Source organism: Phoenix dactylifera, chromosome 3 (assembly GCF_051530095.1).
Source record: "Phoenix dactylifera cultivar Ajwa chromosome 3, Ajwa_hap1_PhDact_Kaust_v1.1, whole genome shotgun sequence".
In the NCBI taxonomy this organism is placed as follows: Eukaryota; Viridiplantae; Streptophyta; class Magnoliopsida; order Arecales; family Arecaceae; genus Phoenix; species Phoenix dactylifera.
The window spans coordinates 48,499,532-48,513,516 of record NC_143192.1 but is presented as its reverse complement, the minus strand read 5'-3'; the positions used below and the strand labels follow the sequence as shown (position 1 = coordinate 48,513,516).

The window sequence follows — 13,985 nt, the reverse complement described above, 5'->3', positions numbered from 1 at the left end:
TGAAGTCATATGTATTTGGGGAATGGCATGGTCTTTAGTATTATGGTTATGAGAACCCATAAATAGATGACCCCGAACAGTTGGGTCAAGAATTGATAGTTATGGTTATGGCTATGGTACATTCAATATTGTGGAGGTTACGCTGATCAGGAGTTCTGTGTCAAGTCAAATTATGTTGAAAGGGACAAAGGGCCATAATAGGCAAGATGAAACCTAAAGACTAGGAACTAGGAAGCATTATTTTCATGTTGCTTTGGTGTCTCTGGAAATGAATCTGTGTAGATCATTGTATTTTGTAAAATATATGGATTATTTAGAGTGAATTTATCTCTTAAGATTCCATATATATATATATATATATATGATATATCTCTTCTATTCTTCTTCTTGCTCTTGCTTCTCTTCTTATATATCAACTTCTTATCAACCACCACACGTAAAACCCCCCAGTGGTTCACATATGAGCTGGTATATACATATTGCCCCAGATACAAATATCAACTTCATGCAGAGACTGATCTGAATGAAAATGTGCAAGTCAAAAACAAGAATTGCGAAAGGCCATTTGTACATTGATCTAGCTCTCTGTCTCAAGAAATTGACAATATACCAAATCTGAATGAACATTCAGAAGACACAATTTGGATATAAATGCTTTTTATAGACATACTTTTTTGCATAAGTTTGGAAGTGCATACATCATATTTGATATATTATACCACTGAAAGATGATCTGCAACATGTTGGCTTGATGGAATCTCCCATAGATGGATGAATCTGTATAGTTCATATTAGAAACTTTAAGTAATGGTCCCTGGAAGCTGGCTTCCGTCTCTGAAAGTTTTGAGCTGTTATGGAAATGAATGCAGCAATACACTGCTCTGGATTACTCTAAAATATATAAATATGCCAAGAACTCGTGCTCTACGAACAAGGCATCATATAGGGGTTTGTCTGTTAAGTAATTTTGTACTTTATATATACTCACTCCATATACAGGGACATATGAACAATCAAGCATTTCAGCTCGTCAGGACTTTAAGAGTATGCCATAGATACATTAGAAAAACATGCTATACACCCTTGTCTAGTGATGGGAGTAAGGAATCACAAATCTACAACCAAAACAAGTTCATCTTATGTATCAAGTATGTAGAGTAGAGGGAGTAATATGGACAACTTGTTGCGTTCATGTATATTTCTTCATGTAGCTATCTGTCATTTGTGGTTGCTATTATGAATGTGCAAATGTAGTTATAAACTGACAAAGTTTTTCTTGCATTGTAGAGAAACAATTTACCAGCTGTCCGACAATATCTGGAAACTTTTGCAATACAGATATTCTTAAAATTTCCACTACTGGTAAGAAGCTGGATCATTCTCTGACTATTTTATTGCCTTTTGAGGAAATCCCACAATTTCTGGTTTTGATAAATCACATGTACTGATTGACCTGGTGTTATCTGTTCCTATGATGTTTTAAAAAATTTTTGTTTAAAGCGTAGTTTCGTTATGGAAGTTGTAATATGCTGTTTAATAATTATTGTCATTTTGTGTGTATTATGCATGGGAACATGTTGAACTGATTGCTGTGTTTCTATTGGTTTGTAAAAATCATTTTCATGCTCCACTATTTTCTTTTGCAAATTTTGTTCATTGATATCCAAAAAGCTTGCCATGGCCCGCTTGACAATGTTCGCATTCTTCCTAATTGCTTAGGAGGCAAAGATTCTGCCACAAAACACGTTAACATAATAGGAGGATGAATTTTTCTCACCTTCTAATTTCTCTGTGCTACTTGAATTGAAGATTTGTGTTATAATCATATTTCTAGCAAGAGCATTAGAAGGTAAATGGAGCGTAAGGAGAAACAGATCGTAATCGAGTCAGTATCACTACCAAGCTATTGGGTCAAGTGTCTAATATTAACATCATATTATTTAACCACGTTTCACATATACAATGCTTTACACCCAAATTACAACCTTCTATAAACTGGGTGGAGTTGAAGTTAAACCAAATTTGAGATGGAAGTAACCAAAAGAAGATGAGTAGGGAGAAGCCGGGGAAAATTTTGTGGAAGGTTTGGTATTGAATGTCATCTTAATCCAACAGACAATAATAAGGCCATGATAAATTCGTGCATTCATTGGGCTGGCTTTGTTTATAGTGCATGGAATAGGTCTATTCACGCTAAAAAAGCTAAGCTCAAACCTAGCTTGAAGTATATTTGATCCTAATGAAGTAGCCAAACCTGTGGTCCATGTCTTGGAATTGTGATATCTAACCTTAATTTCATTTGTTGATGAAATCCAACCATGTCAAACTAGCTGCTCAACAACCTAATCTCGTCCATTGTTGTTGAGCTAGTTAGCCATCGCATATCTAGATCACAAGATTGCAACCTAGGATATGCTAACGCCTTGTAAGTTAAGTTGAAAGTCATGCAAGTCATGAAAGCTGGCAAATTTTGGTTAACCACTAATCATGTAACCTATGTATCCCACTTGCATAGCTACAAATAACCTCCATGAAATTTAACTACTAAGTACATCATAAGAAGTCACTTCCTCTGGAATGAAAGCCATTCTATTTACCCCACTTTCCAATCCCACTATACCAAATTCTCTACTCCAATTAAAAGAAAATGTAAACCAAATGATTGAGATGTAGTTGTACAGCTAAAGGTATGCATAGTTATTGGTGAAGAACGGCCTTTGTTCTTATAATATCTCAAGAAAAATAAAGTTGATTTACAAAACTATAGGGAACCTTCTACGACTTAAATTTTTGAGCCACACTTAAATTATGGATATGTTTGGTTGACCAAAGATTAAGATAGGCAATAAAACATATTTAAGAGATTTAGGCCATGTAGGTCAACTGCCCAAGTGAGTTTTTTGGCTATAAAAAATGGTGTAGATATTTAAGGAGAGAAGGAAATTGTACATGGTTTATATTGAGCTAGAGTAAGTGACAAATTATCTACCATTTAAGGTCTTCTCATGGGCTTGGAAGAAGATTATGTGCAAAACTACATGGATGCCATTAAAGAGGTGCATAAGAGTGCACAAACGAGTATCTGAATCAAGGATTGATATACTGAGGATCAAACCATACTGACCGAGGGTGGATTTGATATTCATGGAACCAACGATCGTACCAATAAGGGATATTGATAGGATGCATAGACACACCTCAAACACCTCTGTTAAGACCTGTTTTGTCCTCCAAACTCTAATTTTGTGTTTCTTATTATGTTTTCTAGCCCAAATGCTATATTTTTTCCTTGATTACCAGAAGTGGTTCAGGTGCAGATATGGGAAGCGAGTCTTGCAAAATAGTTAGTAAGCTTAAAAAGTGGGTCCAAGAATAAGTTTACAAGGAGTTTGGTAGTAGGTTCGCTATCCTAATTGGAAGATTTCCGCTACTATGGTAATGTGACTATCAAGTTAAGTAGCCTAGTTATGGTTTCCTCTACTGTAGGATTAAGAAGCATGCATATTTATCACATAAATAATGCATCATACATTATTTGAATTACATATATGACATATAAATGTATAAATAGCATTTGAAAACAATTAGATTACTAGAAATTATAATTCGGTATAGAAGTGGTGTACCAAAAGTTACAACTAATAGATTGATGTGCACTAAAGAAGTCTAGATTTTTATATACGAGGTAGAAGTGCAAGTGTAATTATCTAACACTTTCAAGCATGATCTGCCGTATCGCCCCGTATCGGGCTGTATGGGACGTACCATACCATCCCGGGCAGTATGAGACGTACCATACCGTACCGGTACGAAACTCAATTTCAAGTCGCTACAAGCCACGCACCACTCCGTATCGAGGCGTATTGAGGTGCATACTGGTCTGTACCAACGCGTACCGATCTGTATCGACGCGTACTGAAATAAAAATTGAGAAAAATGATTAGAGAGCTATTTCGGTATACGGGTATATTGTACCATACCGAACCGATAAGGTGCCGATACAGTATTCAGTACTGAGATTGCGAATATTGCTTTCAGGCAAAGTCGACGGAACCGTTCCGAACCGTCCGGTTTGGGGCATCTCGAGTCGTACCAGCGGCGGATCAGGACGGTTCCGATAAAGAAACCGAGATGCCATTGCCCTCCCTCTCCCTCTCTCTCCCCAACTTGCTATCTTTTTTCCTCTTTGCCACGGTCTCCTGTGTCGGTGCAGGCCCAGCACGATGCGAGCCCATACTGACTCGTGCCGTTGGGCAACCGGTACGATGCTCGATAACTGCTTTCATGTGTATAAAAAAGAGGGCATCTTAGTGCACGAGGCTCCAACCATTGTGGGTTCTGGGACGGTCTAATGTACGTAGTATCCTATAGAGAGGTTGTTTCTATGTTTTGAATCCATGACACCTAGGTCACACTGGAATAATTTTACTGTTGCACCAAGGCCCGCCTCTAACATTTTTAGGTACATATTTTTCAAAATTATAGTCTATAAAATTATTCAAAATTAATTAAAAAAATACTAGTGGGTGAAAAATAATTAATCCAATGGGGTTGCAAAATAATCCATTACTGCACCACATCCAAAAATCAACTAGAATAAACATTGTTTGATCGTATTTATTTTGGATTAAATAGAATTTTGGGTGTAGGTTTTGAGGTCAGACCCAAAACCCTCCAAATCCACTTGTTGGAGCTTAGATTCATGATCTAAGGCATGAATCCAATAATTGCATCATTTTTATTGCATCATGTTTTCACAAAATTTTGATCATGTTCCATAGATTTAGCAATTTTTAGAGATTTGCCCTAGTTTTTTCAAAACATTAAAATGAGGAAGGAAGCCGCATACTTTGAGTCTTTTAATTTTTGAGCCCAAAATTCTTAATTTTTGATGTGTACCTAGATCCTAAGCACCTCACCTTTCTCTATTGTCCACGCTCCTTTTTTGGCCCAACTAGAGGAGAAAAAAAAAGAAATGTCAGAGGGGTTCTTGAGCAGTACCGCTCTGTCCCACTCTTGAACTAGCTTTGGGGGTGAGGTGAAGCTGAAATTCGGAATTGCTTGATGCCCGGGCGGTTCGGTTGGTTCTATCTGCGGGTTGGTTCAGTGTGCGGTTAACCAAGCCTATGTGAACCGAGATGCCCTTGATTCATGCCAAACCTAGCGGTTCAAACCAAACTGTGCAGTTCTCGCATCCTTGATGTGAATGACATGGTAAGGTTATGGGCTTTCGATAACAGGAAGTTTTTTCTAATGGACAGCTTCTAGCTTATAAGAGCAGACTGTATCTTGTGTATAGATTTAGCGCCATTAATTTGTATTTTATGTCTAGATGTAATGTCATTTATTTCTCATTATCTAGTTACCGGAAATTCGTATATTAATTCCTGTTTCACCCTAGTGTTCTTTCACATGTTGATTGGAGGTTGATTTGATGTTATGCTTCTAGGATTTCTGGAAAACATTGCAATTTGGGAAACATAGTTTGAATATCTAATGCAACATGACTTTATATTATGCATCAGTCAATCAGTTGACTGGAAAAATCTATCAACCCAACAACCTTCTTACATATGTTACCTTGTAAGTTAATCTGATTTAGTTTGGCATGTGGTATTGTATGTTTTCATAATTGTTGAATTAACTAGGTTGTAGCTTCTATATGCCACATTCTCTGTGTGCGCGCTTGCCCCTTTATAAGTGGATTCAGGCTAGAAGTTTATACAATGGTACTGTATTGCATTGGTTGGCATTTAGCTGCTTGCAGACAGTGGAACTCTGTTAATAACTTTAATTTTTATATATTTCCATGACTGGATGTTTAGACTTTAGATCTAAGCATAGTTTTTATTTTGTCATCTCTCTCTTTTCCCTTCCTTATGGTTCATGAAAGGATATCAGCATTGAATTTTTCTTGGCAAATAAAATTCATTTATATGACTAGTTTGTTTACCAGAATCTGTTGTTCATTTCTGAAGATAAACTTTGTTGATTTCTATCCTGTTATTAACTCTTACAGGCTGAAGAGCAGTTAATTCCTATTTTTCACAACTATAAGATGCGGCCACAGGTATAAGTGTTTACTTTCTGCTGTTGTTGTATTTCATTAATTAATAAGAATGCATTTTCATGCAGGCTCTTGCTTCATATGTCTTCATAACAGCCAATGTAATCCTCCATGCAAATGAGTTGTCTCTTCAGATAAAACATCTAAACAAATTACTTCCTCCAATAATTCCATTCTTGACCTCACATCATCACAGTTTGCGTGGTTTCACTCAGGTATAAGCACTTTTTTTTTTCTTCTAGTGGTCAACTTTTATTTGTTTTTGCAGAGGTCAACATCTATCAGTTTTTGCAGCTGTGTTAATCAATGCAACTGTCTTTTCCTGCTGTTGCAGTTACTAGTTCATCAAGTCCTCTGTAAATTATGGCCTCTTTTGAAATCCAATAGTTCGGAAGCTGTATCTCTGGAGAAGAAGTGCTTTGAGGATTTAAAGTCATATTTGACAGAAAATACTGACTGTGTTAGGTATGCTTTTAGTTTTTCTGGTTATAATTTGGCCATCTTCTTTTGTTCATGAGTTTGTATTCATATTTCAGCTTTTTGATAATATTGGTGACCTTGGGGTCTTGGGATATTATTCTAACTGCCTTTATTAATTAGGTTAGACAATGCTATTGTATGAATTGTTTCCCTTTATTTTGTCTTTTTATATAGTCATTCGGAGACCGAGTTCGTAGCATGAAAAAATTGTAATACATTGGTGTCCATATTTTCATGCTCAATAAACACCAATTTTTAGTTTTCAGCACAATATATGATATGCAGTTAATTTGCAAAGCAACGTATATGACTATGTTTATCATTGAAGTGTCAGAAAGAATCATCAAGATTACTGGCCTTCTGTATTTTTTCAAAAAAACTTTGCAGTACAAGTTTGCATTTAATTTTCAGATTACTACATTTTGTATGTTATAATTTTATAAAACAAGGATTTTTCCCCTCCATTTTATCCTGTTGCTGCAGAAGTTCTTAGCATGGAATGCCGTACCGGCCCGTACCGGCCGGTATGGGCCGGTACGTACCGATCCGGTCCTAGACCGGTACCGGAACGACAAAAAAATCGGTATTTTCTGGTTTTTTATCCGAACCGCTACCGGCTGGTACCGGCCTCATACCGGTGCGAACCAGCCGGTTCGCACCGGTACGATTCTTTTTTTTTTTAGAACCACAGCGCCGCGCGCTGTAGTTTTTAAAACCACCGCATACTGGCCGGTACGGTACTGGTCCGGTCCGGTACATCTGGTACGCCGACCGGTACCGGTACGGTGGACCTTGGTTCTTAGTATATACTGAAGCAATGCAATTTCGAATCCAACAATTACTTGCCAAATTTTAGGAAAAAAAGTCATTAAACTGAGGCATTGGAGGAATTATTTTATCAACCAGAAGCAGCAGTATGCAAATGCATTTACATCAATCTTTTGGTTGATGAGACTTATCGGGAGACTGAGGAGTCCAAGTGGCAATAAGCCAATAAGATTACAATAATGTCTGTTTAGAGGTCTGAAACTTTATATGCTTGTTATGTTTTTTTTTTCACTTTTAATGATAATCAGGACCCTTGGGCTGTGTTTTCTTTGGGGTGAAAGGAGGCTAAATGGAATAAGTCCCTTTTGACCGGTTTACTCCAGTTTAACCCACCAAATGCTAGAAAAGCAACCAATTTATCCTGTATATATTTTAAGAAGTTGATCGAGCTATTTTTTTCACCGAACTTGGAATAAACTATTTCAACCTATAGGGTGGTATAGTTCAATTCAGGGCAAAGTATGTTGGGAGTAAGTTCACCCAGGTACTCCAGATTTACTTGTTATACGGCCAAAGCAGACTTGGTGCTTTCTTAAGCATGTAATAATGTGTTCAATAACAAAGCCACAAAAAGGGACATGTTCATTTTTTGGAGGGGAAAAAATCTAGCGCTTATGGTTTTGTGTATTGGTTGTACTCAAAAAAAATATGGGGTTAGAATTGTGGAATGAGATTTTTTTTCCAAAAAAACAGACTTGTTTTGCTAGCTTGGTTTTGTTATACTAGTTGGAGGGATACATACTGTGTTGAAATAGGAAAAGATATAGCTAAATGAAATTGGATATTACTTTTGTGGTGTTTTATGATTGTTTAAGTACCACTAACCCGATGAATTAAATTATGATTGTCGTATGAGTAATCTTGATATTTGACTCAAACTTTGGATGGTGAAATGGTCACAGTAGTATATGATGAATGTTTCAAAGTTGAAACTGTTGAGGTGGACAGAAAGATGGTAGCTTAGAGCTGGACATGAATGCATTAGAGGATGCTTAGGAGCAGCACTGAGAGTTGATAAAGTTATGGGGGATAAAATGAAATGGTTTGTTCAAGTTGCAGCTTAGACAGAAGACTATTGTAATGTAGAGGCAGTCTTGAAAGCAACCCTACGGGCCAGAAAGAGTAGGGGAGACTGAAGAAGGCATGGATACAACAAGTGAGACAATTGAAATCACCTTTCATATCCAAGGATATGACCTGGAGAGTAACCCAATTTAAATGGTATAGGTTTATTGTTTATGATATGTTTTCTCTAGCAGCTTCATTTGGCAAAACTGATATTGCTTATGTTCACCATGTAACATTATTTGGCATCAAAATAACTCAGACTGATTCTAATGTGCTGAGTAAGACCTTCGAGGATCATACTTATATTAACCATGTAACAAAGTTTTCGATTACAAAACTTCTAATAATGGATGCCTTTTCTTTGCTTATGTTGAAGATGAGACTTAGTTGTTTCTTTTGTCATTATTTCTTCTCTCTTCTTTTGTTTTCAGGCTAAGGACATCAATGGAATGTTTTCTTGATGCTTATGATCCCAATACATCAACAACTCCTTTTGGGGTTTTTAATGCCCACCGTGAGGTTTAAGATATTAAACTTCTCCAAAACTGCTTTTTTCAGTATACTTTTGCATTTACTGCTGCTGGTTTCCACAATAAATTGCATATACTGTATATGTTGAACCTTTATTTTATGCTACTAATCTTTCTTGAAACTGACTTTGTCCTTGTAGGCATCTGATTTTATATGTTATCATTGATGTAGGGATCTGAATTTGAATGTGCTCCAACTTCTCTCATGGAACAAGTGATCGGCTTTCTAAACGTAAGCACTACAAATGTATATCTCTTGTTATCAATATAGTTGAAATCTCATCCTCATGAATTTCAGGATGTGAGGGATGATTTAAGATATTCCATTGCAAAGGATGCTGCTATCATCAAGAATGAGAGCCTAGCTGTTGCAGATGCTTGCAAGGATATCAAAGAATCGCTTGATGACAACACAGAACAAGTATCATCACAAACTTTCAGAGATATCTCTCTGGATTTCCAGAAGAAAATCACACTTCAAAAACTTGAGAGGCAGTCCATGAGTACTGATACTGACTGTGTTATGGGCGATGCCGAGTTTTTGAAACAGCTTTTAGGTATGTAAGGTCACGAAGGATATCTTCACTGACAATGAAGTGTTGAAGTAACTTCTCTGGTTATCAAGGGTTTTGGAGAGATTCTTTAACGAAATGTTTGACACGAGACAGAAAATTTGCAAATGCTACCAATTTTATCTATCTTTTAGCTAAGTTACAATATTTTTTTAAAAAATTGTGAAAACTTGAAAAAGTGGCTAAGAAGGTAGCATATCAGTCTCCCATCTTTGTTCTATTCTAATATTAAACCATAATATTTTTTTATGAAGCTTGTTTTAGCCGAGGTGAGGCCATGTTAGCAAATAGTAGAGGAAGAAAGTACCTCAAATAGATGGGATTAGGCTTCTTGATCATAGTTGTAATTATGCAAATGTTCAGATAGAGGGATGCAAGTATGTTGAAGCTTTAAGTGCCATAAATTTTCATTTAAAGAGAAATGTTTCTGTTACATAAAATTGGTTTAAGAACTTATGAATATCATATTTTTGGGTTATTGCAAATCACCTTTTTAATATGATTATCATTCACTGTTTTGGATGAGGTTGAAGAGTTCATCTTGAAGAATATGACCAACTTGGTTCCCGATGCTCTTGAGTAATCTGTCTAAGATGAGATACTCTGGCAACCCTATTTTAGTAAAACTTACTGGGCTGCCAAATGTCGCCTTGATAGTTTTGATTTGATTGATTTTTTTTTCCTTTTTCTAAATCCACGTAGTATTGCATGGAATATGGGTATTTTGCAGTCAAATATACCTGTTCAAGTTGAATGTATCATTTTATATCAACTTTTGACTTCTGATCTTATGTGAATTTCAGAAATGGAAAAGGAAGATCAGCTTCTGAGCTCAGTGCTGCAGTCAAGAAATCAAGCTGTGGAGCAAATAAGACAAAGTCAACAACAATTTATTCTCGTAGCATCATTGCTAGATCGTATACCTAATCTTGCTGGATTAGCGCGAACCTGCGAGGTCTGCTACAAAAACAAATATTTCAGATTATATGTGGTTGGGAATTGTTTGTGTTAGGTCTGATGTTCAACGCTTCCTTAATTATTATGATATACTGTTTTGCCTGTAGGTTTTCAAAGCAGCAGGTCTGGCCATTGCTGATGCTAGTATTCTCCAGGACAAACAGTTCCAACTCATCAGGTTAGTCATGTTTTTGTTGACACCCTTTTCCCCCTTTTTATTTGTCTTCTTCATCCGTGAGTCCATTCGGTTGTTAGCTAGTTACACCATCAACTGGTGCAAGATGAGTCATTGTCAATGTTTTTCCTTTCTGCATATTTGAAGAGATCTGTGCGAAAGTCAATTTAAATGCTCCAACATCTTAAGCAAACATTTTTAATATGAAAGACCTCTTTGTGAGGACATTTCGCTCTTAGGTTGGACAGACCCAAAAACTGATAATCCTACGTGGACTTTATCTACCTGTAAAAAGGGGAATAGGGATCTTGATGACCAGCTTCATCCGAACAGGCATGTTAATCAGTTAGCCATGAACATGGCGCATGCCTGACAAAACAATGTTCTTTTAATATTTTCTATTTTTTTCACATGCATCAATCTCTTTTTTCTTGGAGAAAATCACAATTAAAAAATTTGTCAACAAGGATAAAACAAAGTAGGTTGCCCTGCAGCTTTTGGACACTCCACAAAGTTCAGTGCAGTTCCGTTCTTCAAACCTTATCATCTATCTTTATCTAGGCTCTTTCGATGTCCAAATAAATTTCTTGCTTGAGCTTCAATTGCCCCTATTAAGTTAGGTCTCCCTGCCTGCACGTCCCTAAAGTTGCTTCCAACTAGTATTCATTTCAAATCCTTAAAGTTATCATTGTGTTCATAATTAGCATAGAAAATCTAATGATTCCTTTCATGGAGTGTTCGGTACTTAAAGCTGTGCTACGTTGCTAGCCCCATTTTAATGGGGAAAAGGTGTGGATAATGAGGATAATAATTACCAAGCAAATAATTCCATCTGGAAGGATCTTCATTATGATTTTCCCTGATGTCTGAGATATATCTGTATCAAAAACTCACCTTAAGTTGCCAACCTCTTAGTTCTACATACATCTTTGTTATTCTGTAGATGTAATAATTTCCACTGGTCCTAGATTTTTGCATAATCTGTTTTCTAAAATGTGTATAATTTTTAGAACTTCTAGACCAAAATAAGATTCACCTCATTTTTAGTGCTTCTTGAAAATGTTAATACTTGTTCTGTAGAAATGCTACTGCATAGTCTTCGTGATTAACACAATTGTAGCCATTACTAAATTTATAATGTTTCATTGCTTTTGCAACATATCGATCACTTTTTTGATTTCATAACATTTAATTAAAACATTAGGATAGAAATGCACTGTTTTGGATCTGAAGCACAGCGATATAGTTATTAAGATCTTCATTGATTCCAGACTGGTCAATCATCACAGATGAGATTGCAGAAATCGATTAAATTATCTTGGATAATTGTATGTTACAGTGCAGCCGATTGTTGGTGATTTGCTGCACATCACATGAAATGGGTGTGCAAAGGTCAATGGGACATAGAGCATATACATAATAAAATGAGGCTCATTGCCAGCTGGCATTTCTGCTAGGTGTTCCAGAGAATTATTTATTTCCATTTTTTATGCTTTTTACTTAAGAAATATTTAACAATAACTAAATCATCAGATGCCATTCCCTTGCCTAAATGCATGATTATTCACATATGTAAATTTGAAACCTTGAAACTGTTTTGATCATAGTTTTGAGTGCTCTGGTGTCAGAGCAGTCTGCCCCTGTATGAAGCAACTCTACAGAGTTAGGCAGCTGTGATCTTTCAGTGGAAATGGATCACTCCAGGTGTCATATAGCATGAGTTGGTTGGAGCATAGTTGGCAATCCTATAATATTGCAATTCTAAAATGAACCCTAATTGAGCAAAATGCTACTTCCTCCAACACACCAACAGATATCATCTCGCAATTTTTTCCCCCTCAAAGGAATACAGTAAAAATGCGACCACGATCTGGGATTGGACCCAGAAACTCCTTCAAGGGTGGAGGATGCCAAACAAGCTAAGTGCTTTGGCAACATCTCCTCGCTAATTGGTCTAGTATATAATGGTCATCTGTGAAAAGAAATGGGTAATTGTCACTGAGAGGAGACCTGCATGGATAAAGTTGCAAAAACAAGTTAATTTTCATTGATTTGAGTTTTTTGAGAATTCTGTGTCAGGCAGTAGTTTGCATCTTATTAACCTACTTGATTGACCACTTTGTCCTAGTGTTATTGACTTTCCTAATATTTTTATTTTCATGATTAACATCATAGTGCATTGTGACTTGATTCCGAAAATCAACAAAAAGATTGATTTGACTTAGTGAAGAACCAAGGCTTGTTCAAATCTGTTAAACCAGCGTTGGAGACCTGTCAACCATATGTTTTGACCTACTTCTCCATGGCATTGCATGATAGTTTTCTGAATTTCATAGTTATGATACTTCTGTACATGCAGTTTACCGTGCTTATTAGCTCTGGCTGACATAGATTTTGGAATTTCTACCACTATAAATGAATTTAGTTGGTTCAGCTTGTAATAAGCCTCATACAATCCTTATTTCTACCACTATAAATGAATTTAGTTGGTTCAGCTTGTAATAAGCCTCATACAATCCTTATCTTTCATAGCGTGACAGCTGAGAAGTGGGTACCCATCATAGAGGTTCCAATTTGTAGCATCAAGGCTTTCTTAGAGAAGAAAAGGCGGGAGGGTTTCTCCATCTTAGGTCTCGAGCAGACTGCAAATAGCACTCCTCTTGACCATTTCTCATTCCCAACTAAAACGGTTTGTAACTCGCTAATTGATTACTGTTTGTGATTTTTCTCCAAGAAAGTAAATTCCGATGCCTCATTAATTTCAGGTACTGGTCCTGGGACGAGAGAAGGAAGGCATTCCTGTAGATATTATCCATGTTTTAGATGCTTGTGTTGAAATTCCTCAACTGGGGATTATCAGGTCGCTCAACGTTCATGTCAGTGGTGCCATTGCTCTGTGGGAGTACACTCGGCAACAAAGATCCGGGCATTCATGATCTCTTTATGTGATTCTGTTTCCCGCTGTCCGACTTCTTTTTTCAGTTTTTGACCTTTATGGATATGAGGTCTATCATATGCCTTTGCTCTCACTTGAGAAGGAAAATAAAAAAAATCTAGGGTGAGAAATACGACAGGATGTTATGTCATTGCTGAATTAGAAGGAATAAGATCGAAAAATTAATTCCAGAATTAAAATTGGTTCCCGTGTTTGAATTATCATAATTTACTACAGTGAGTGGTGCTTTATTAGATCAAACACGGTGTGTGTGGAAAAGATTACCATCATGGTGAAGAAAGGACAGCAGCCGAATGCTAACATAAGCGTGATTTTGTTATTTGTTTGTTCGGAAAAACATCCGAAGAAGATT

The 13,985-nt window shown here is 36.6% G+C and overlaps 1 protein-coding gene across 3 annotated transcripts in view; it reads left to right on the top strand.

The window, feature by feature from the left end:
* LOC103710780 (tRNA/rRNA methyltransferase (SpoU) family protein) overlaps window positions 1-13,812 on the top strand; it is a 60,123-nt gene extending 46,311 nt beyond the window's left edge. For 2 of the 3 annotated variants that reach the window (XM_039119581.3, XM_088718771.2), the window contains 11 exons: window positions 1,288-1,362; window positions 6,020-6,070; window positions 6,136-6,282; window positions 6,402-6,532; window positions 8,875-8,962; window positions 9,146-9,205; window positions 9,272-9,530; window positions 10,349-10,500; window positions 10,610-10,680; window positions 13,210-13,366; window positions 13,443-13,812. In XM_039119581.3, the coding sequence (XP_038975509.3) occupies window positions 1,288-1,362; window positions 6,020-6,070; window positions 6,136-6,282; window positions 6,402-6,532; window positions 8,875-8,962; window positions 9,146-9,205; window positions 9,272-9,530; window positions 10,349-10,500; window positions 10,610-10,680; window positions 13,210-13,366; window positions 13,443-13,613 (1,362 nt within the window). In that variant the 3' untranslated portion in view covers window positions 13,614-13,812. The remainder of the gene's footprint in view (window positions 1-1,287; window positions 1,363-6,019; window positions 6,071-6,135; window positions 6,283-6,401; window positions 6,533-8,874; window positions 8,963-9,145; window positions 9,206-9,271; window positions 9,531-10,348; window positions 10,501-10,609; window positions 10,681-13,209; window positions 13,367-13,442) is intronic. The other variant, XR_015976544.2, reaches the window with a different exon arrangement.
* The last annotated feature ends 173 nt before the right edge of the window (window positions 13,813-13,985 follow it).